The sequence below is a fragment of the Podarcis cretensis genome (genome assembly GCF_951804945.1).
Source record: "Podarcis cretensis genome assembly, chromosome: 13".
In the NCBI taxonomy this organism is placed as follows: Eukaryota; Metazoa; Chordata; class Lepidosauria; order Squamata; family Lacertidae; genus Podarcis; species Podarcis cretensis.
Window position 1 is genome coordinate 49,976,474 of NC_137182.1, and position 24,141 is coordinate 50,000,614.

At 48.5% G+C, this 24,141-nt stretch overlaps 2 protein-coding genes across 5 annotated transcripts; one reads left to right on the top strand and one right to left on the bottom strand.

The window, feature by feature from the left end:
• Positions 1 to 52: 52 nt before the first annotated feature.
• On the bottom strand, positions 53 to 17,573 carry SLC7A7 (solute carrier family 7 member 7). Of its 3 annotated transcripts, none has more exons than XM_079951952.1 (10): positions 17,146 to 17,573; positions 15,424 to 15,979; positions 8,621 to 8,746; positions 7,979 to 8,123; positions 6,631 to 6,754; positions 6,199 to 6,302; positions 4,294 to 4,390; positions 2,495 to 2,644; positions 1,394 to 1,577; positions 53 to 431 (listed from the first exon to the last, which is right to left on the bottom strand). In XM_079951952.1, exons 2-10 carry the CDS (start codon positions 15,953 to 15,955, stop codon positions 349 to 351), a joined length of 1,545 nt encoding a protein of 514 aa, XP_079808078.1. In that variant the 5' UTR covers positions 15,956 to 15,979; positions 17,146 to 17,573; the 3' UTR covers positions 53 to 348. The 3 variants fall into 3 exon arrangements, with proteins under 3 accessions (XP_079808078.1, XP_079808077.1, XP_079808079.1); XM_079951951.1 differs by having other exon boundaries at positions 15,424 to 15,957; positions 17,146 to 17,570; XM_079951953.1 differs by lacking the exon at positions 17,146 to 17,573 and adding an exon at positions 16,772 to 17,014 and having other exon boundaries at positions 15,424 to 15,957.
• A 1,715-nt stretch (positions 17,574 to 19,288) lies between these two features.
• Positions 19,289 to 23,773, top strand: MRPL52 (mitochondrial ribosomal protein L52). Of its 2 annotated transcripts, none has more exons than XM_079952232.1 (5): positions 19,289 to 19,322; positions 20,894 to 20,978; positions 21,136 to 21,203; positions 21,907 to 21,971; positions 23,613 to 23,773. In XM_079952232.1, exons 1-5 carry the CDS (start codon positions 19,304 to 19,306, stop codon positions 23,757 to 23,759), a joined length of 384 nt encoding a protein of 127 aa, XP_079808358.1. In that variant the 5' UTR covers positions 19,289 to 19,303; the 3' UTR covers positions 23,760 to 23,773. The 2 variants fall into 2 exon arrangements, with proteins under 2 accessions (XP_079808358.1, XP_079808357.1); XM_079952231.1 differs by having other exon boundaries at positions 19,303 to 19,422.
• The last annotated feature ends 368 nt before the right edge of the window (positions 23,774 to 24,141 follow it).

The following is a 24,141-nucleotide window of genomic DNA, read 5'->3' on the forward strand; positions in this document are numbered from 1 at the left end:
TGAGGCTCATTTGACAGCGGGCCCAAGAATTCAGAGGTTGCAGGCGTGAAGGTAAGAATAAACGTCCACAGGCAAGCCTGTGGCACTCTTGAGGGTTTATTGGGACTTAGCTGCTGAGGGCAAAAGGACACACAGACACTCCCACGTTTCACAGACGAGAACGAGAATAGGCAAGCGAGTCTCTCAGTTCCTGCAACAGCCGTCCCGGCAAAGTCCCCAAAGACTTCCACGCGAATGGGTCTGGCCAAGTAGCAAACAATAAATTAGAGGTCACCAAAGAGTCTGTTACAGAAGGAGCAGGCGAGGGGGAGAAGCCGGCCTCCCCACTGCCCCTGGGCAGCGTCCGCATCACTGATCCTTCGCTTCTGTGTCGGGATCCATCTCCGTCAGGACACACAAGGATACGAGCTGGATGAGTCGCGTCATGGAGGCTGCCGAGGGAGGAAAGGGACACGTCAGGTCGAGGCCAGAGAGAGCCAGGGTTGAGGTCGGGAGCATTTGCGGGGTGGCTATGCTTTCTCTCTCCACGGTCGGAGGCATAAATGCTTCAAAATACCAGCTGCTGGAAAGCACAGGAGGAAAAAAGGGCTCTTGTGCTCAGATCCTGCTTGCAGGCTTCTCATTTGGGCATCTGGTTGGCCATTGGCCTGATCCTGCAGGCTCTACGTCAGTGAGTGATGCAACAGTTTCTCCAGTTTGCAAATGGGCCCTAGAAAGGTTGGCAACCCCTGCAGTCCAAACCTCAAGCAGCAGGTGGTTTTGAGGGTTATTGTTAGAATAATAATAATAATAATAATAATAATAATAATAATAATAATAAACTCCCCTCCAACTTTGCTTATGCATTACAATCTAATTATGCAACGTGGCTCCTGCATTTTTAATACAGTCATACCTTGGTTGCCGAACGCCTTGGTACTTGGACGTTTTGGCTCCATAAACCCAGAAGTGAGTGTTCCAGTTTGCAAATGTTTTTTGAAAGCTCCTGCCAATTGGAAGCTGAGTCAAACAGACTCACAGAACAGATTACGTTCGACAACCAAGGTACCACTGTCCCCTCTTACTCATCTCCAGGACTAAATGCACCAGACTCCCTTCAACATTTCCTCATAGGGACTTCGGAGGGTTTGGGTATGTTTAGCCTAGAGAAGACAGTTGATATAGGAGACGACACGGTAGCTCTCTTCAAACACCTGAAAGGGCTGTTGGAGAGACTGAGCACATTTGTTTGCTGTTATCGACATAGTGGGGGAACGTACAAAGCTCCCTCTGATATCGGGACCCAACGCTAATTTCTGTTTTGCAATTTAAGCGTAGTTGTTCTAGCAGTGGGGCAGGGAGAGCTAAGAAGCCACCGGTGAAATGGAGGGGGGTGTTTCCCCCTGTGACTCACCCACGGCCCGGCGCAAGAAGTGCGGCCTCTTCTGCTCAGGCACCCTCACCACCAGGTAGTAGACGGGCAGTCCGGAAGCTGCTATGGCAATGCCAATGGCGGAGTTTATGGGGTCGCTGTAGAGGGGAACAGCTACCAGGAAGACAGTGCAGAGGCAGAAGATGATGGGGAAGACGATGCTGAGCTGGTGGGGAAAGAAAAAGGGGCGTCAAACAGTAACTTGGCATCTCAAACTACCTCCCAGCCTTCACCTCAGGCTCTCCTCCGAAGAACTGAGGGGGAACAAGCTCAGTTCAACGGATACAGGAGTCTCTTTTCAATAAGCAGCTAGCTGGGTGAGATCATAAGGAAGACATGAAGGGGGTGGCCATGAACTTTCTTTGCCTCCAGCCGACTAGTCCTCGGGGGTATACTGCACCTGAACGTGGAAGCTCTGCTTAGCTACCAGCCCAGCAACCACACTGGGAATGCAACAATCCCCTTTCCGGAGCCATCTCAAGCTAATGGTCATTGCTGGGGCAACCCAGTCAGATGGGCAGATTACAAATAATAAAATTATTACCACTATTATACAGAGCGAGAGAAATGACTTTTCACCAGCTTTTCTCAGCCTTACACTACTACCCTTTTTCCTGGAGTCTAGGGCCATTGATTTCCAGCATGGAACTCACTGCTCTGCCTATTAAAGCCATTCTGGCCCATCCCCTCCTGGCAGGAATCTCGGCCACGGCAACTACCTGCCCACAGCCATGACGCGTTGCAAAGGATGCTGGAGCACGGGCAGAACGCATATGCTCTGCGAGAGAGGCAGCTCAGTTTTAGGAAGGCAGCCCAAAGAACTGCTGGCTGATTTCTTGCGGACCGCTTCCTGCTGGCTGGGACCGTTGCAAAGGATACCGGACGAGGTGGACTTTGGTCTAATGCAGCAAAGCACTTTGCACCATTCACAGGAAAGGGTGCGTGATCAGCACTGCAGAACGCCTAAATGAGCATTCAAGGGACAGCATGCATCGTGCCTTGTGAATTTAAGCACAAAACAGCCGGCTGCGGGTTCCTTTTTTTCTTTTTAAAGACGAGTTTTGAGGGTTTCCCCTGCCCTACCTTGAGGGGACGTTCCCTCGACGGCTCCTTCCAGCGTAGGTAGAGCTGCCCCGCGATCGATAGGCCCACAAAGAACCAGTAGCTAAAGCTGTAGTAATTGATGAGCTTGAAGATGTCCTCTACGCAGAGGTAGACCAGGGCCATGGCTCCCTGTGATGATGGCAGGGGGGAATAGATGGTAAGTGGGATAAGCTCTGCTAGGAAATCAGTGTGTGGTCTCCAAGCTTTTTTCAAAGAGGGCCAGATTTGATGAAGTGAAGGCCTGTTGTTGACCTTTTTTTAGGATTGAAGTTGTTGAGGTTCTTTTAGGATTTTACCCCAAGAAATAAAGTGCCACAGGGGCCAGATTAAACCGACCAGTGGGCCAGATTAAGCCCCCGGAATGGACTTTGGACATGCCTGGTTAGAGCATCAGACCAGGACATGGGGAACCAGGCTTCAAATCCTCACTCGGCCATGAAGCTCCATGGGTGACCTTCGGCTGGCCCCTGCCTCTCTCAGCCTAGCCTAACTCTCAGGGCTGTTGTGGGGATTAAACAAGGAGGGGAAGAACCATGTTGAGCTCCTTGGAAAAAAAGGTGAGGCATAGAAATGCAATGAATAACACAGCGTCCACAGTCTAACCAAACACATAGACACATCTCTCCCTGAAGACTGTGACTCCGTGAACTCGGCCCTTCCAAAAAGGGCCACCCACATTCTCCCCACAAGATCTCCCAGGAGTGCAGGTTTGTGCTATTCTGGGTGCTGACTCATGGCGCTTGATCCCCCGTCTTCCTTCCTGGAGCTGAGGGCAGCTGTCTTAGTGGTTTCTAGGACAGCCTCGCATTCAAGACCCAGCCCTGTTCGCCTCACAGATGGAGCGATATCTAGGCTGCTGTGGTCTGCGGAGAAAGGCCGCTCCGCACGAACTCAGAGCAGGGCTTTTGGTGCAGCTGCCCCTATTCCGTGGAAGAGCATTCCTGTCGAGATAAGATGGGTGCCCACAGCCTGCAGTTTCGGGAAATTTCTTCACTTAAGCTTTCCCAGCAGTAAGAATAGATCACTGCCATGGGACGTCTGGTTAATATTGTTTTACGTTTGCCTTTCAGTTGTTTTAACCGTTTTTATTATATCTTGCACATCGCCTTGGAAGGGAGTTATTACAGTGGAACCTCGGTTTTTGAACGTAATCCATTCCGGATGTCCGTCCGACTTCCAAAACGTTCGAAAACCAAGGATCAAAGGGCTGGCTGCGAAGTCAATAGAAAAAAATGAAAAGCACGCCTTGGAAGCCTTTTGACTTCTGAGGCGCGTTCAAAAACAGAAGCATTCACTTCCGGGTTTTCGGTGTTCGGCCCTCAAAAGGTTGCCCAGAAGGCAATGCGGCCCTCAGGATGAAAAAGGTTCCTTCCCTACCCCTGCTGCAGATACTGTGGGATGGGATTCTGACTAAATAGGCATACGGTTCCTCTCTGTCTATCTGTGTGTGTGTGTGTGTTCATTCACAGGGGGTTTTTAATTGAAATGCAGCAGTCCAATAAATGAGCTTGCATTGCAAAATATTTGATCAGTAACAAATTCAGTTTTCCCCATCCCATCTAAGCCGATTAAGAGATCAGGGCTGCAGTCTTTAGCCAGTGAACCTGGGGAGGTCTGTCAACTCCTGCTACACAAGGCTGCCAGGAGCTACAAAGAGCCCTTTTTGGCTTTTGCTTTTCGTTTTGCTTTTTGTGTGTGTGTGTGTTTTTGGAAGACTGGCTTCCCTTCCTCCCCTGCCATGCAGACGAGGGTGTTCTCCCCGGCTACCCAGGACTTACGTTAAAAAGCAGTGCTGGCACAGGCGTGAACCGCTCGACATGGATCATGCAGATGGCATCAGGCAAGTGCCCCTCACGGGAACCAACGAAAAACAACCTGGCAAGAGCGAGGGAGCGTAAGGAAGCTGCTGGCTGAGGCAGAGCAGAATTGTCCTAGCTGGTGACCAAGACCCACAGAGAGGCAGGGCAAGGGGTCAGGCTGCCCCCCCCCCCCCGGGGACTGGCACAGTTCCCAGAATCCACTGTGTCAATTCAAAAGAACAAGAGAACGGACACTGCATTCAGACAAGGGAACCGGCCTTTCCCAAAGCACTTCCACAGCCCAGACTCCTGCAGTCCCTCTTCCTCTGCTTAACTTTACTGGTGGGGTTTTCTCTGAGAAACAGATATATATTTGGCACTCAGCGAGGTTTGCCATACCCGCAGGGTGGCACAACACCTCCTCCAGTGCAGTAAAATTAGGGCAGATTCAGATCCATTTTGCCACCAACAGTGGGTGGAGAACAGCCGTCATAGGCTAGCATCCACACTGACAGCCTTACCCCTAGTTTCCTGGGATCCCAGGTGAGTTTCTGAGGGTCAATCCAGGCATTTATTTTTTCTCATACGTGAGAAGCTTTACCACATGGGGGAAGACTTCCGTGCAAAACAGAATTTTGCACAAAAGTGGAAAGTTACCTAGTTTCTAAACTAGGTCTCTCTGGCATGCTGACCTTTCCCCCCTCCCAAATGTGGTTGACAGTTCCTCTGGTGAAAATGAGTAGGTGTTAATCCATTCATGGAACAGCTTGGTGTGGGCCAATCTGAACGTTTTCCATGGTTTATTTCTGAAGATCATGGGCACAAGTAAAAGTTGGCATAATTTGATATAGAAGGAGATCTCCGTTATGAACTTTCTTGAACCTGGTACAACTCCTTATCACGAACATGTCATGTAAGGTTTCCTGACCTTCTTAATACTTTAGGTAAAGGCTAGCACAGTAATCTGGTGTTACCAGCAAAATTTAATTTTCACCTCCTGTAAAAAGAGATAAACTTGGAACTCAGGAAACAAACAAGATAACCAGTTTTTGTAATTTCTAACTAGGATTATGTTCTTTCAAGTCCCAATTATGCAGAGTAAACAAAATAGGGAAATAGGCAGGAAACTGTAGGGAGAGACAACAGGATAGGAATGTAGATGATCTAACAAATCACTCGTCCCCTCAATCCTGTCCCCTCAATGTTGAGAATGTGTTGGCTCAAAACAGCACTTACACCCTAAGATTTTCAATGGTTAGTGAGATATAAAAGCACCAACATCAACCCCTTTTGACTCTACACGGTCAAGGACCAGCCTGACACTAGGAGTCACGATAGGACAGGTATACATTTTCCCTCACCATGAGTAGGCAAACTAAGGCCCGGGGGCCAAATCCGGCCCAATCGCCTTCTAAATCCGGCCTGCGGACGGTCCGGAATCAGCGTGCTTTTACATGAGCAGAATGTGTCCTCTTATTTAAAATGCATCTCTAGGTTATTTGTGGGGCCTGCCTGCTGTTTTTACTTAAGCAGAATGTGTGCCTTTATTTAAAATGCATCTCTTGGTTATTTGTGGGGCATAGGAATTTGTTCATTTTTTCCCCTTCAAAATATAGTCCAGCCCCCCCCCCCCCCAGGTCTGAGGGACAGTGGACCGGCTCCCTGCTGAAAAAGTTTGCTAACCCCTGTAATAAACCAACCTTTCTTTATTTTTCTTGCACAAGAACTTCTCTTGGGTAAACACATATTCATAGCAAACACACATGTGAACTCTAGCGGAAGGTCCAAAACCTCTCAGAAGTGTGTGTAGGAATGCACACAAGTGCCGGGCAGGCATGTGGGTTCAGACACACATCTTTGAAACAGGAGAGGCATGCAGGTTACCTGGAAGCAGCTAAAATGGAAGCATTCAGGCCCCCAAAGCAGGACAGGGCAACAGCAAGCGGGATCGTCCAGTTCATAACTCCAAATACTTGATCGGCAAAGGTCTGGAAGGAAGAGAACATGAGAAAAAAATGAGCTGGTGAATGCCTTGCAGGGGGGTTCTAGTATAAACTTCATTCCCAACTCAACAAGAGACTACTTGCGCCTGTACTCCAAGAGGCTGAGGTGGGAAGAATGCAACTCATTGCGAATCATTGCAACAAAATTGTTCATGAATTGCCCCTCCGTTACTTCACATTGTACTACTGTCCCTTTGAAGTTGTTCTTTTGAGTAAATGATCAACGCTAATGGCCCTCTGTGGACCAGCCAACTGGATTCCAAAGTGACCTGTCATTCGGGGGTGGGAGGAAGAGGGAACGAGATCTACTCACCACAGCCACAGCGTCACTTGTTAATATCTCCGTCTTGCTCAGCACTGTGTAGTACGCCACGTTGGTCATGATGTAGATCACTGTGACGATGGGCATTGAGATGCCTATGGAAAGGGGAAGGTTCCTGAGGAATGGCAGTGAGGAAAAACAATGTTAACTCCCTTCCACCACCCACTTCGTACTTCCCTTGACACTATTCCTGCAACCCGATCATGCCCAGGGCTAGCAGAATACACTGAAGCCCACATTACCACCCAGAGGCCCTAGAAAGCTGCTTCACAAAGCCCAGTTCCCAGAATCCCCTGCTCCCCAAGGCCCAGTTCCCAGAATCCCCTGCTCCCCAAGACCCAGCTTCCAGAATCCCCTGCTCCCCAAGACCCAGCTCCCAGAATCCCCTGCTCCCTAAGTAGCCTAAGAAACTCTGTGTCACCCTTGGCTTCCTTTATTTTCATTTGCCTGCTGTACTAAAGAATATTGAGAAAATTATTACCAGGCGGCGGAGCAGGGTGTTAAATGAAAAAATGCTCCAGCTAAGCAGAAAATATAGTGCTTGACTCTGCAGACTCGCTTTGCTGTGATGAAAATTTCAAGACTGCCACCTCCTCCCTCTTAAGCCAAGCTATTATTTGATTCAATCAAATCAACATTTCTGCCGAGATCCCTTTAAACAATTCTTTAGCTGAAAGTGGATTTTTAGATTACAGCTTGCTCTGCAAAACCCAATACATTTTATGCTAGGCTTCACACAGCGTCTCCCTTCACAGCCAAGCCCACAGCGGACCCAGGAAGCAAGCTGAGCCTCTCTCAGCCGTCCCCGGACTGTGATGCAATGCCCAGCTGTGGCAACTAGATGGCAGAACGCCTCCACAAGAGCCCATCCCAAACAAAACCTGTTAAAAGGAAATTCAGCTACTTATAGAATGGAAGGGATCACTGGGGTTCTGCCACTACAACTCCATCACGCACACCCATATTTTCTTTTCTCGTTTTTTGAGACTGGTATGATGTGCTTTCAAGTACGCAAGAGGGAGAGCTCTCGCTCAGCTGTTTTAAAAACAACTCTCCAGGCAAAGTATGGAGAAGCCCCTCATCCATTTCTCTGCAGCAGAAAGCCCAACATTTCTCTGCAGCAGAAAGCAGGGAGGGAGGGCGGTACTTAAGGCTAGTCAGTTTCAATTCCTTTGGAAGCAGAGCACAGATTTTAAGGAGGGAACAATGTTGCTTGGCCCTAGGGATGTCACAGGCGCTGTCCCATAGGTCCCTGCAGCTTCATTCCACACAAAATGCCAAAACACATCGGTCTCGCTAGCTGAGGATGAAAGCCACGCTTTTCTCTGCAAATGCTGACCTTTCAGGGTTCTTAATTTCCTCGGTGACAAAATTGAGGGTGTCCCATCCGGAGTAGGAGAAGAGGGCAGAGTACAGGGCAAGCGCAATGTCCCCCGTGTGCCAGGAGGATCCTTCGAAAGGGTCTGCAAAGTTCTGCGAATGTCCTACATGGAAAGATAACCACATCCCGGTCAATCAGTCAACTTCTAGTTGCGATGAAAAAACATCCTGCCTGAGGAAAATTGGAAGAGGTGCAAAAGTCCCATCTGTGGTGCTGACACACTGTTCCCTCGCGCAAGCCATCGCTAGACGTGTACAGCTGTCAAGTGAAAATTGTTCAGGTGCAAACGGAAACCCACAAAGCCACAAGATGAGGGAAAGTGGGCTGTGAGTCTGTCTGGGTTTGGGTTTTGGGTTCAAGTCTCGCCTCAGACATGGGTTGAGTGAGTTGCCTGGAGTGGACCACTAACTCTCAGCTTTCCCACTGCGGAACGGGCACAGAGGCCTACACCGAAAGGCTGTGAGGTCGAAACACAGTAAAGGTCAAGAAGGCTCCAATGCTTCTATGCCTATGTGCATCAAAAGTCCACATCTGTCTGTTCTAAACCTTAATTCGGAGGGAGGGCAAGAGGGGGGAGACCAGGGGTAGAGATGGGAGTACCTTGCCCGATGCGGACCACGCCAGCGATGATCACGGCAATGAGAGCCAGCACCTTGGCGTAGGTGGACAGATCCTGCACCCGCGTGCCCCATTTCACATAGGCGCAGTTGACAAAAGTGAGGAGGCCTGGAAGAGAAAACAAGCCAGAGGTCATCCCATGGTAAGGGGCCCTTGGACTACACCAGCCCCCTCCACCCTAGACCATCCACATACACAGCAAAGTCCCATTAAATCCTTCCCTTCTCCAATTTCAAATGTATATCCAATACGGAAATATAAATGCATGCCTAAGCGGCTGATTCCTAAAAGGGAAAAAGAGAAAGAGAGAGAGAAATCGACGCAGCTGCCCAGTAATTTTTCTGCTGGACTCCATTTTATTTTCTCAGTGCAGAGGTGGGAAAACATTGGGGGGGGGGCAGCCCAAAGGCCACATTTCCCTGTAGAGAACCTCCTGGGGGCCACCTCCCAGTCGTGGGTGGGCCAGTGGCAAAAGTGGGTGGAGCAACAGATGCAACTCTTCTAAAGTATGAATCAGAGTTTTTCTCACACACCTCTCTCTACCCAGGCAAACATCGCAGATCAAGGCCAAGATCCAGCCAGGCAAAAGCCCTCAAGGATAAGAGAGAGCAGGGCTGCTGAGGGATGTGGTTTGGGAAGAGTTCTGAGAACTGGACAGAGAGGCCTGGAGGGTCACACTTCGCCTGGAGGGACTGAGGTCCTCGGTTGCTCCAACAGAGAAGCAAATAAAATACAAAAGTCTAGTGCCGTTGAACTGTTACCGGAAAAATCCGAGGGCTCCCTTGGACAAAACAACCAGGATAACTTGGAGCAAAACAGCAGCCTGTAGGCTTGGCCTTTATTGAACTGTTGCAACAGGGTATTCCCCTCACGTGCAGGAGAGAGGAAAGACCCAGAAGAATAGTGTGCAAGGTCTTATAAAAACTTTTGAAATTCCCCTCCTCTAGGTCTAGCCCACCCCCAGAAACATCATGCATACATTACAGAAAGGAGGGGTTGAGGGAGGCATACATTACAGAAAGGAGGGGCTGATGGTAACCTGAGTGTCTTGTCACCTGGCTGGTTCCTCCTTTCCCCCTCCCCACAGTTTCCTGCCCCCTGAGGGAAGATCTGATCATTGTCCTTTGTTTCAGTCCATGTTGAATCCACTCCCATATGCAGGTTCTTTGTGATCTTGATTGTCTTCTGTCTGGGATCATCAGGGTTGGTATGGGCAGGGCTCCTGTGTATGTGCTGAGACAGTGAAGGGATTATGGCTGACCAGGACTAAGTCACCCCCATTTGTTAGTTCTTGTCATATGGAGTAAAATAAAAATGGAACAGTGCAAATCCAATGTATGGTTGATTTTCTATGAATTTATAACAGAAATGTGGCGTTATGAATTTATAACAGAAATGTGGCGTATGTAGTGTGTGAGTGTGAAGTTTATACAAACAGAATGATTGGGGTGGGGGGGTTCCTGCTACAGACCAAACCTTCCAAGGCGTCCTCAGGCAAAAGGGGTGGCTGCACCCTTGGAGTGACCTGGTGAAGGAGGGGACTCCCTGCTCCCTTAACTGCCCCACTTTTGTGGGTCTCTTGGGCATGAGTTGCTATTAACAGAAGCCTCTCTGCAAGGGTGTGTGTTGTCTGTCTTGTGATGCACAAGGGCGTGGCTGGCATGTGTGCTCCTGGAGGAATTGCAAGGAGGCATTGCAGCCCCGGGTCCAAAGGTTAGCCATCTCTAGTCTAGGACCAGGCACAAAGGAGGACAGACACACACACACCCCACCCCACTATGACCCTCCGATCTCCATTTCCCATTGTCATGGGATGATGCTCTCACATGCACCCCTTCTCCTAGATGTGAGAAAGAGTGTGTATTCATGAGATATCACTGGGGGACAAAATCTGAATCCTGACTCTTTGCGATTTTAAAGGGTGGGGAGGTGTTTCATAGAATCATAGAATCATAGAGTTGGAAGAGACCACAAGGGCCATCGAGTCCAACCCCCTGCCAAGCAGGAAACACCATCAGAGCACTCCTGACATATGGTTGTCAAGCCTCTGCTTAAAGACCTCCAAAGAAGGAGACTCCACCATACTCCTTGGCAGCAAATTCCACTGTCAAACAGCTCTTACTGTCAGGAAGTTCTTCCTAATGTTTAGGTGGAATCTTCTTTCTTGTAGTTTGGAACCATTGCTCCGTGTCCGCTTCTCTGGAGCAGCAGAAAACAACCTTTCTCCCTCCTCTATGTGACATCCTTTTATATATTTGAACATGGCTATCATATCACCCCTTAACCTCCTCTTCTCCAGGCTAAACATGCCCAGCTCCCTTAGCCGTTCTTCATAAGGCATCGTTTCCAGGCCTTTGACCATTTTGGTTGCCCTCCTCTGGACACGTTCCAGTTTGTCCGTGTCCTTCTTGGACTGTGGTGCCCAGAACTGGACACAGTACTCCAGCTGAGGTCTGTTTCCCTGGACCCCGCTACTTGCTTGGCTTCTGTTTATTCCCGTGGAAAATGAATGCAGCTGCTGAGCTCAATCCAATCATCATAGCCCTGGCCTGCCAGACCTACTTCCTTCCTGGGTTGTGATGCAAAACCGAGCGAAAAAGAGAGCGAAAGTAAGCGTTGGGAAATGGCTTGTCAGCAAACGAGTCTAGCAAGGATGCTAGATGGGACAGCCTTGGCCCAAAAGGAATGCATTACCCCAGCTAAAAGATGACCTTCATTCCCCTCCTTTCCTGCATGTGTGAGATCTGACAGATACATGGCGCCCAAGAGTTGGAGCAAAAAATGGAAAGGGGGTGGGGGTGGGACACGGGGCACAGGGTCTATCACCTATTTCTAGTCCTGAGAAGGAGTGGGGTCTGCCGAGGTCCCAGGTTCCATCCCTGATGGCATTTCCAGGCAGAACAGAGAGAATGCGCCTTTGCCCTGTGATAGGAATTCTGAGGTCTTAGATATATGTCAAGTAATCAAGTAACCTGCCAGACAGGAGATAAACAATGACAGGAGAAAAACAACATTCAAATTTCTATTTTAGACCGCCTTTTCTGTGATGTAGGTATCTGGGGGGGTGGTCTTGAGCTACACCCCTTCTGTGATGTATGTATGATATTTCTGGGGGTGGTCTTGATCTACAGGGTGGCAATTTCAAAATATCTATATAAGGCCTTGCGCACCATTTTTCTGGGTTCCTCCTCCTCTCCTGCATGAGAGGGGAGCACCCTGTTGTAATAGATCAATAAAGATCAAGCTTACTAGCTGCTTTGCTTCTCAATATTCTCTGGTTGGCCTCTGTTATTTTCTCCTACCAATAGGGAACCTACGTAAGGACTCTACATGGGCTCTTGGATACCCCATAAGGGGAAAAGGGTAGATTTTGTTTACAACAGCCCGAAACCTCGCAAAGTCACTGGCCGTCAGTGTTCGCAATGAGTCAGGCAGATCCCAGCAGCCTGATTTGGTATAAGGCAGCTCCTGGTCTTTTTATGTCTTGAGGCAGGTGTTTCGGTTGTGGGGACAGACCTTTTCCACCTTCCCTTCTGGCTTCAAGACACAGACATGCACCCACCATGAATCCTTGAGGAGGATGCAAAGCAGAGCTGGTGGTTCTGCAGGCTGAGAAGCTTGGGGTACCCCATCATCATCCTAGCCCCTCATTAAAAAAAGGTAACATTCACAAAACCAAACAACATGGGCAAACATAACAAGGATTGTGGCTAATGCACAAACGGTCATCCAGAGTTTGAATTAAGAGGGAGGGAGATGGGACTTCCTCGAGAGGAGGTGGAGAAGTTGGTTGTTTATCCCTTTCCGGCTCCTGACGCTCTGATCACCTTTATCTTTATGTTTATTCCAGGAACAAGTTGTTATGACTCAAGGGGCTGTGTGGGACTCAGCTTTCTACCAGACGCCCAAACCCGGCAGGAGGGTGATGTGAGACATGGGGCAGGGGGGCTCAGAGAAGGTTCCCCCCACACACTTTGTACCTTTTCCCCTTGGCTCCAGGGTGTGGATGGAGCTTTCCTATTGGCAGGAGTGGGGGGAACTGGGGACACCTTGCAAACAACGGCTCTGCTTCTTTATAAACAAGGCCATAAATTCCTCTCTCTTATCAGGCGGGTGACATGCTCTGAACAGAGAAAACCACACATACCGTGAGCTGCACTCACTTGCACATAGCTCCAGCAATTCCCCAAGCATGAAGCAGCCCAGTTTCCCCAGTTCAGGGGAGGGGGTGGGACGAAGGCCATCTCAAATCCACCTTTTCTGTCCCAGCCTAGTTTCCAAATAATCTCATCTGAGGCTAGATGTGACCCAGCCTAAAATGGAAGCATTGTGTGTGAACAAGCCCCTTGGGCTCCACACATCTGGGGGAGAAGGGGACAGAACTACCCTTCCTAATATTCTTCCAACCCATTAAGAAAAGGAAGTCTAATGGTTCGCCCCACTTCCACCTAGAAATACACTTGCAGGAGTGCTAGCTGCTACTTCTTGCAGCTGGCTGCCTGACAGCAAGGGTGCCACAGAGCATGAACAGAGGGCACTTTCCTCATCAAAGAGAGGCAGCTTTCCTCTTGAAAACAGACTTGCGTCTCAGCATTAGGAGCCTGGCCTTAAGGGTGGCATTCTGGACAAGCCAGTAGGAATCTCACACCAGGAGACAATCATACATCACATCCACACAGTACATTTAATGATTATGTTTTACCCACCCACACAAAGGATCCTGGGAAATGTAGTTTGCAATGGGCACCAGGAACTGCAGCTCTGTGAGGGGTAAACTGCAGTTCCCAGGATTCCATGATGTGGATGTGAGCTCCCAGCACATCTAGGGCAAGGCAGCTAGCTGTTAAGAAGAGGGCATCCTTGAGAGATCTCAGTATAAAGGTTCTCTTTCTATCTCTGATTTTCAGCTTCAACATCATTAACTACAAACCCCTAAATTTGAGATACCCTCCATACCTTTTGTAGGGTTTTGCAGTCGTTTTGTAAGGTTGTGTCGGGCAAATCCCACGTTTTGCAGGGCTCCCCAAACTGAGTAATTGGTACATCAAACCAGGGTTCGTAGTTAACACACAGAAATGTGACGTTGTCCCGATTCATAACATAACCTGTGCCAATGTTTCATGGTCGTTTTGTTGGGTTTTGTAGTGCGAACCCCATGGTTTTGTAGCGTGAACCCCATGGTTTGTAGTGCCCCCCTCAAACTAAGTAATTGTTACTCAAACCAGGGGTATCCCCCATAAACTCCAACATTGTCCCATTCACTTGCCCTATAAGAGGTTTCGGGGGGGATCCCAAATTTAGGGGTTTGTGGTTAATGAATCTTTCAGCTTCTATGTCTGTGAAATGGGGATTACTACACTGGCCTAATTTACAGACCTGTTGCTACGGAGTTAGCGTTTGTAAAGCACTGAGCACCTGGGCAGCAGTGGGGGGTGGCACATAATCCTCTGTTCTAACCTTCTCCTGGCACCCTTTGCTCGAAGACACACTGGGCTTATGGGGTGCTCTCGGCTAGCTTCCCATCACCGCCAGCATTCATGCCTGACCTCGTGCCTCCCTCAGCCGTCACATTCCTGTGTGTTGCAACAGGAGCGGTTTCGGGGAGCCTGACATTGCGTTTCTCGCCAGCTGGATCTGGACAACAGCTGCCGACTCAGCACACTGCCCGTCTCCCAGCTGAAGTCACTCATTTCCTGAGAGAGACCCAAAATTACCCGCAGGGTTAGGAGGAACGGAGAGCCGAGAGGGCCCGGAGGAGAGGCTCGTGCCAGGTTTAGACACCACTGATGGATCACCAGACCATGAGTCAGAAAGGCTTGATGTGAAAGCGGTGTCACTCTGAGCATGTGCAGAGTGTCCCTCCCCACCGATCAAATACACCCGTCTTGCTCAGTCCAAGGCAACAGGTGGCAAAACCCAATCCCAAACAGCCTCAAGCAGGCACGGACTTGCCCAGATGCAATCAGTTTAGCTTTTAACCAACTCATCTTCCACAAGAGAGGGAAGCAGAGACTCAGGACCCCCTTCATTCTCCCTGGAGACCACCCTAGAGCTCCAGCAGAGGAGAATGAGGCTGGGTGGGCTTAAGGGTCCCTTCCAACTCTACACTTCTGTGATTCTATCTCTCCATCTTGGAGGTGCAAGGTTAACATCTAACAAACAGGCAGCTGATAAAGGCTGTGGAGCCCTGGCAAGGCGGTAATTATACTTTTATCTTTTATGTCTAACTAGAGGAGTGAGATGTATTGTGGGCAAGGGGAGCTAGAAGCCAGGCCTTATCTGAGATAACAGCCATATCTATTGGTTATACCCAGTAACCCCTTCCCCCAAAAAAATTCTGCTCCCCTGCCCCGCCACCCCTTCCAAAGCGGAGAGGGGAGTGGTACTCCCATAGCTAAAGGCATGTTGTGGGTGTCAGAATTCCTGGGTCCATCCCACGCCCAGTTCCAGAAGCTCAAGGTGGAGCTTTGGCAAAGCACAAAGTCTGAAGCTCCCCTTATGCCGAAGATTCAAAACCATTGCCAAGGAAGGAAAGAGTTTCCCAGAACTGGGAAGGAAAGGTCGCAGCAGAGAAAGATAAAGGAACAATTGGAGATTAGATAAGGGGGAGGGGGGAGGGCTACCTTTCAGCCCACCTGAGGCTGAATCAGCTCAGGCACTGCCAGGGCTTTTTTACTTTTCTTTTCAAACAACAACTAATGCCCCCCCTCCCAACAAACTTCACACAGCCCCGCTGGGTTCCCCCAAATACTCTCCCCACAGGTCCCGCTGGCAGTCTCACTCACAGATGCAGACGGCAGCCAAGAGTCGGCCTGCCAGGTAAGGTGCCTCACAGGACGGGAACACGGGTTGCACCAGGTAGTTGGCGAACGTGATGGCAATGACGGCCTGGCTGGTGGGCTCAATGATGAGGAGAGAAGTCCACAGGCGGATGAAGGCCGGCAGCTGCCCAAAGGCCTCCAAGATGTAGGCGTAGCTTGCCCCCGATTTTTTGATGGTGGTGCCCAGTTCTGCATAGCACAGGGCCCCAAAGACAGAGAACAGCCCTCCCACGGCCCAGACTACAAGGGAGAGGCCGTACGAGTCACTGTACATCAGCACGCCCTTGGGCGAGACAAAGATGCCCGAGCCGATCATGTTGCCCACGATCAAGCAGACCCCGTTGAGCAGGGAGATTTCCTTCTTCAGCTTCATGGAGTCGTCGGGAGACGTGCCGGAGGAATCCTCGAGGGGCTGGCGTGAGGAGGTCCCGTTGGGTACTGAGTTGGCCGGCAGCTCATCCTGAGGAGTCGCCTCATAGCGGGTGGTCTTGGCCATAGCTTGGCAAGAAGAGGAACGGTTCTGTTGTTATTAATAATAATAATAATAATAATAATAATAATAATCACCTGCCCTGCAACCATAAGGTCTCCCAGGGCAGGTTGCATCATTGAAACATAACATTAAAAACCATTTGAGACAATTTACAATCATATAGATAAAAATATACGCCTCAAGTGTCAAAAGCCAGGGTAAGGAGGGGGTGTCTTCAACCTCCAGCTATATAATGAAGGTGCCAGACCCACGTCTGTGGGGAAGAAGACCCACACCTTAGGGGTTCACCAGAGATCATGTCCTCTCCTGGCCTGCCACTCCACCTACACCCCAGCCTCAGAGGGGGAAGGAACTACCAAGACGACCCCTTCTGCCAATCTTAGCATCTAAGAGGGTCAGGATGTAAGCAATCTTTCAGATGTTTTGGGACCTGAGGCATTTGAGCTCTGGTGCATCTTGTACTTGTGCACCTGGCACTTTAAAGGCAGCGGTTCTCAAACTCCTTAACAACTTGAAGAACACTCTCCCGTTTTTGCTGTACTCATGCCACATTTTGCTAGTATAAAGCAGTAGTTCTAGGAGATACAACACCCAAAAAGATGGCGTTCTCTTCCAGGAGGCGCAAGTTGCGACAGGACATTGGGAGAAACGAGGTTGGGGGTGTAAGATGGCATGCACAGGCAGGTAGGAAACCGGACAAGAGTGCCTCTACTTTCCCAGGGGGCGGGGAGCATGCTATCCCAGGAGACAGACAAGTGCTAGAAGTAGGCAGATGTCCCTCTGCCTCCCAAATACTGGGACCCAGGGCTTGGTTCTTACCTCTTTATTTGCCTGGAGAACTGCAAAGAATGGGCATTAGAACCTTGATCCTCATTTCTGGAAGGCGAGTCCAGCAAGCGAGTTTGGGGCACTGAGGTTACCTAGGCACTATCTCTTAAATCTGAACAGCCCGAACAGGTAATGGTTGGGTAATCTTAAGAGGTTGGGAGCTAGTCACTGTAGATTTCCTCTTCTGCCCAGGGAGAGGTGTCTGGGGGGTGGAGAATGCAGGGGGCTGGGAACCAGGAAAAGAGAGGGTGGGTTTCAGCATTGAGAGAGCAGTTCTGGGGCTGGATTCCCACCCAATATTATTAGGGGACAGAAAGGAGTATATAGATGGGGATGATGGGAAAGAGAAACTGACAGATACTCACAGTCCACAGTGCAGTTCCTCCTCCTGCTCTGTCGCCTTATCCCCACACCAGCTTAAGAATAAAGAGACAGAAGCTGCCAGAACAGCACTTTTAACATGAGGAACTAACCAGGGTTGCCGGGGGCGGGGTGAGGGGGGTAAAGGAGGGTGAGCCATTGACCGAGTCCAAGGTCCGTCTGGTGCCAGGTGGGGGCAGGAGGAGTGCTATGGGAGATAAGAAGACTGGCAGTGCCTCTGGGGCACCCCATGGCTGAGCCGTCCAAGAATTGGCTTCCTGCAGGAACGTCTTGTGCATGTGCACCCTCGCAAACGGCGCTATCAGTTTCCCGCAGCAGCCCCCTCATGCATCCTGTGAGACGTCAAGCCTCTCAAGTCACACAGAGCACCTCTTCAGAGACAAAGAGACCTGTGGGAATCGGCAGCTTGCTAGACCTACCGGGGCAAATGGTTCAAAATGAAAAGGTTATCAGCCCTAAAGGCAACCAAGCCTGTCAGATTGGTTCAAGTGGAAATTCTCGCCACCATTCTTGCATTGCAGGGGGTTGGACTAGATGACCCTCAAGGATCCCTTCCAACTATACAGTTCTGTGATCCATGAACTTAACCTTCGCTTCTGATAGTAGTAGTTGGGAGTTGGAGCAGGGGAGTTGTTGTTTTCACAACTTGACAAGTGAATGGCAAGTGGGAATCCCAAACTTCAAATGTTATCTTTTCCCAGACTGTATAAATCACACGCGATGGCAACTTTCCAAGCCACACCGAACTCTTTTTCAGACAGAAAAAGTCCTGTGCGACTCTTGACAATTGCTACACAACACACACCCTGCATCCTGGCTACTTGCAAGTCGTTTTCTGGATAAAATGAGCCACACATTATTCCACGTTTGCAAATCATATAATGGCTTTGAAACCCTATGCACACCTACCTGGGAATAAGCTTAATCGAATTCAATGGGACACCAACAGGATTACACTGCAAGAGCACAATCCTTTGTACACTTCCCTGGGAGCAAGCCCCGTTCAATAAAGAGCATGGGACTGAGGACCTATCAAGTATACAGAGGATCACGCTGTAAGAGAATTAGGACAAGAGCAGCAGGGGAGGGGTTCCCCCTGTTAAATTAACACCCCGATCCCACCCCTGTGGCTAAATTTAGGGCTGTCATCTTTTTCACTGGCTGTGCCCCTGCGCCTTTTATTTCAGTTGTATCACAGGCAGAAACACGCATTGATTTGGCTTCACTGAAATGCAAGGGGGTTTGGGCTCCAGTTATCATGCATGAGGAGTCCACTTGCATGAACCATACATGCACGCCTGTTCAATATATATCAGATCACAATTTATAAATGTGCGCTTTATAAATCTATAATTTAATAGATCTATGTTATACACGTGCTTAAAGACCAAGTTCCTTCAAGGGGGTGGGGGCTTAATCCACCCAACCTCCAGGAACCCAGGAGTCCGAGGTTGCCAGCAAAGGCCACCGCACTGCGACTCCTCTTCCTGTTTATGCCGTTTCCAAGGGCGACGGCTTCCTTAGCAACCAAAGGCCAAGATGGCGACGGAAAAGCCTTGCCCATTTCAAAGATGGCCAAAGAGCCCCTTCCGCCCTTAAGAAAAATGGCAGTCAGGGCACACCAGAAATAAACAAACAAACACGCCGCCTTTCCTGAGGCTATGGGTTGTGTTAGAGACAGAGGTGTTAGTTCTGAAAGGGAAATGCATCTTTCACGAGAAAAGGCGACGCAGAGCGTGTTCCCTAAACCAATACGGTGAGTGGGGATATAGCTTCCGGTTTAAATCACAAAATGGCGCCGCGCTTCGTTTGCCGGTACTCACATCCGGGTCCCCGTACCAAAATGGCTGCTCTCACTAATAAAAAGATCTCCCTTAGGCAACTAGGAACATTGATCAGCTCACGTTCCCAAGGCCCTGGAGCGGGGCCTGTGAGAATGTGCAGCTATATCCGACTGGGTGTACGGAGTCTTCGGGCGTTTTCTCCTCTTTCCTACGTTTTTTTCTTAGAATTCTGAAACGATCCGTACAATATGGCGCCCTCCTGGCCTTTTTCTTTTTTTAAGGATGAGGCGACCTTTCCGTTCGCAAGTGGGTGGTTTCCGCTGACGAATTATCCCAAAATGGCGGCGCTCATTTAAAAATGGCGACACCCAGTGGAGGTGTGTGTGCTTTTCCGTACAACCTCTGCGAACGGAAGCGCATGGTCCCGTTCTCTGATGTTTAGTGTCAAAATGGCAGCTTGCGTGGCTCGGAGGCTGGGTACGGAAATCTTACCGGTGGGAGAGCTAGGGAAGGGAGCGGGGCTATGGATTTTGCATGGCTGTCCAGAGCAGGATGCTCTATTCTTTTCTGGGAGTCAGCCCCACCGAACCCGATGGGGAGTCCTTACTGAGTATACATGCATGGGAGGATTGCGGGTTAAAATAGAGGAGTTGTCCCCCAAGTGCCCTTCTTTTCTTACTAACATCGCAGGTTGCTGTTCCAGAATTATACCCATGTCAAATTCTGGATGGTGAAACATGCACAGTTGCCCCTCTAGCAATTTTTGAAAAGGGGGGCGCACGACTTTTATGGCTTTTAAATGGCTATATATATAAAGATTTCTAAATGGCCTTTGCTTAGTTTCTTTTAGCTGCGATGTGTTGCGATGAAAATATAATATGACTTTTGACATTTTAAGTCCGACCTGTTGCCAGAGCCCATAATGGTTATAACTGATTTATGCTCCGGCTTTGACTATAGCATTATGCTATTGTACTGTTGTGCCTATGAAATACCCATTGCTAGAACTTGCAAGTGGGGAGATGGCTCGAATCCTGCTTGCAGATTTCCCACAGACATCTAGTCAGCCACTGTGAGAACAGGATGGCTAGATGACCCGTTGGCCTGATCATGTAGCCTTTTCTTATGTTCCTATAAGTAAGGAGAGGGAGAGGCGATTTGACCCTCCAGATGTAGGACTTCCAACTGCCGTGAGCCTGGGCCAGCACAGCCTGATGGGAAATGTAGTTGAAAACTGCTGGAGGGCACCGGTTTGGTGAATGCTGAACTACAGGTTTCCCCCACTCCTGCCATAATGTCTTGGGGGGGGGGCTAATCCAGATGAGTACCTGCTTTCCTCTACCACACAGCACGTCATCCTTGCAAAGTTCTCGGGTCAGGTTTTGCCTCTGCCCATGAACTTGGTGGTAGCCTTGGGGCAGTGGAGCATTTGCAATAATAAAAAAAAATAAAAAATACAATGGACCTGTCTAACAGGGTTGTTGTAACAATTACCAGAAGAATGCTTAGAAAGCTTTGTGTCCCCTAAAGTATATTTAAGGTTAAGGGGTGATATGATAGCCATGGTCAAATATATAAAAGGATGTCACATAGAGGAGGGAGAAAGGTTGTTTTCTGCTGCTCCAGAGAAGCGGACACGGAGCAATGGATCCAAACTACAAGAAAGAAGATTCCACCTAAACATTAGGAAGAACTTCCTGACAGTAAGAGCTGTTCGACAGTGGAATTTGCTGCCAAGGAGTGTGGTGAAGTCTCCTTCTTTGGAGGTCTTTAAGCAGAGGCTTGACAACCATATGTCAGGAGTGCTTGGCAGGGGGTTGGACTCGATGGCCCTTGTGGTCTCTTCCAACTCTATGATTCTATGATCTAGATGCAGTGGTTTCAAGAGTACAAGGCACCGTGACTCTAACTGAATCCAGAATTTCTCTTTCTACTTCCAACCCTACAGGACCTCAGCTGGCAAAAATTGCTTCGATGTCTCGGACCTTCCATTGCAGTACTGTGGATCAGTCTGGTGGGGCCTGGAGAGTGAAGTGAGTGCCAGAGATAGAGGGGGACATCTTCAGAGCTAGAAAGGGATCCTTCATCTTACTTACTCCATTATTATTATTATTATTATTATTATTATTATTATTAATACTTTTCTGGCAGCACTGCAAATGACTTTGCCCTCTGTATACTTCCTTCCAGGCACGGTTTCCCTATAAACCCTTCACATTATGGACCCTTAACAGACCTTCCTGACTGGTCGTTTGCTGGTAAGAAAAATGGGTGTTTATATTATTTGTTTCACTGTATTTAGGCTGCAGACTTGCAAAATAAAAGTAATGTTGCCTTTACATGATATCGGACCATTGATCCAACTAGATCAGTATTTATAATCTCCTCTTCCACCCCAACTCACAGCTCGGTTAATCTGGAAGAGAACCAGTATACTTTGCTAAGCGCACTAACTTTTAGTGTTAAAATTTGGCCCATAATCACCATTCCTCCCTCCACCTCTTTCCCCCTTTTCTTCCTAATATAACACTAATGTCTTACAGCAAATGAAACTGATCTGTTGAAAATGCAGCTTGAAAAAAGAGACATTGCACATACTTTTGTAAACTAAGAAATCTTTAATAAAAATAATTTTTTTTAAAAGGCCCATAAAACTTGTTACTATCTGCCATGATTTGAGGGCGCAGTAAAAGGGTGTGACAGTAGCATCCTTTGCCAAGCAGGCACCTTCCAGAGGTTGTTGGACTACAACTCCTATCAGCCCCTTACTGGGAGTGATGGGAGTTGTAGTCCAACCTCTGGAGAGCACCAGTTTGGGAAGGCTGGAAGAGAGCATGCATCTGTGTTGAAATAACCTTAACAACCTGGCATGAGGTGCTATTGAGATTACTTTCCTGTACTTTTGAGCATACAGGGAAGGAGCAAGTATCTGTATCCTTTTTTGTTTTTTCTCTACCCCAGATGGGCGGCCAGCCCCACCAATGAAAAATCATCTCCGTCGGAAGGAAAAGAACGAAAACTTGGCTGTAAGTGGGAGCCAGAGCGCCTAAGAGCCTTAGGAGTCCTGGTTTGGGAGGAATTTTGGAATAACATTAAGGAAGAGTGTGGGGCTTCCTGGGTTGGCAGAATGCTGGAAAACCTCACAGGTGTAATAACAGATAGAAATGAGTCAATCTGGAGCTATTACTATGCTGTTTAGGGAGGGGTTGGGGGGGTTAAAATTTTATTTAATCATTTTTTTCGATACAAACAACAACCGCAAAAGACACATACAACCAAAACCATAATGACAATAATAACACAATTTGACAATTCAGATTTGAATACACTGATATACCTATGACTACACCTTTTTAACAATATTTTCCCACCTCTCTCTCCTCCTCCCACCATTATCCGCCTTATCGCTTAAAAATTCATTCCCGATTTCTTCATATTTATCCATTCTTAATTTGCGTCAACATGCAATTCGTTCGTATGTAGCTAATCTGTCCATATTATCAATCCCTGAGCTCAATGGAATCTTTTTGCAGCTCTTCCAATTCATCAAAACAAGCTTTTTTGCTTCTAATATAGCACAGTACATCCAATTTTTTTTACCCCTTCAAGGGGCTATTATTACTATGCTGTTGCCCTATAGGAAAAGGATCCAGTGGATTCTGAGGCAGGGAGTTCTTTCTCTAGAGGTCTGTTTTTTTTTTTAATGGCAGGCTCAGTCCTGGATCCCATGAATTAAGTCTGCATATGCTCAGAGGCAGGTTGCCTATGAGCATATGCAGAGTGCCCACTGCTGAGCAGCTTTAGCCAGCTCTTTCACCTCTTGAAACTGGGATAAGGATGGAAGGGAAGCATGAGCCTTGGTGGGTTTCCATTAAAGCTATGAACGTAAACCAGTTTGAATCCCATCACTACCCACGAACATTTGGAATTTTAGCTTTGTGCCTTCCAGAATACTGCTGAACAGTTCTCAAGATTTCTTGAGAAAGGACAGTGCAGTTTGAAACCCATTTTAAAATTCACGGTGTAACGTAATGTACCCTCAGCAACAGATTATGTACTTATTTTATTTATTTATTTGATCCAGCATATGAATCACTTCCCCCCTAAAACACCTTGAAGTGATTTCGCAGTTTAAAAAAGCAGCACTAAAAGCAATTCCATATGTAAAAGCGATTTTTAAGATTCCATATGTTAAAAAGTGTTTCCATGTATACAAACGAAACAACGCTGTTTAAAAGCAATTTCATGTGTAGAAACCGTTCGAGATCCAATATGAATAGAGACTGCGATAAAGAGAATCACTTAAAACGCTTGTTGAAAAGGGCCCTAAATGCACCCAAGCAGAGCTACAGTTCTCACAGGGAACTCTGGGAATGATAGTTCTCTGAGGGAAATAGTGGTTTCCTAACAACACTCAGAACCCTTTTTTAAAAAAATTATTTCCTAAAATTTATATACTGCTTGATTGTGTGTGTGTGTGTGTGTGTGTTATTTTAAAAAAACTATGGTTCCCAGGAATCAGGCAGAAGCTGTGGCAGTTTAAAGTGGTATGATACTGCTTTGAACGTCTAATGCAGATGGGGCCAACAGAGACAGCGCCTGTCCAATGGCCGCTGAGGATTTCCTCAGGCACAGTGCTCACTCTGCTCTTCACCTTGTCTCCTCAGCGTCGGGTAGCCATGATCTCCGCAGAAATGGATCACGGGATGGAGAAGTGGAAAGCTAAGCAGAATGAACGAAAGCGACAGGCAGAGGAAAAGCGACACAACAGACTTCAACCTAAAGGAAGCTCCCAAGAGCAAGACCCCAAATAAATACTTTCCCCCCCTCCAATTTGGCGCTTGATTTGTGGTGTGTTTTTTTTTTTTAATGTTCTCTTTTTTAATACCAAGGAGGGGGGAACAGTGGCGTCACAACGGGGGGACAGTGCACCCTGGGTTCCATGTCTGCGGGGGTGACAAGAAATCACCCCATGGGGGCTCACGGCGGCGCGAGCAGCCATCACACTGCCCCAGCCGCATGTCGAAGATCCTCCATCCGTGAGCAGAGGATCCTGGCGCCGGTGGCAAACCACTAAATACAACGCATGTGCGGCGTTACACACATGCGCTGTATAGCGGTTTGCCACCGGTGCCGCTCCAGCACCGTACGGACGGTCACCGCTACAGCCACAAGTGGAGGATCCCGGCACCATCC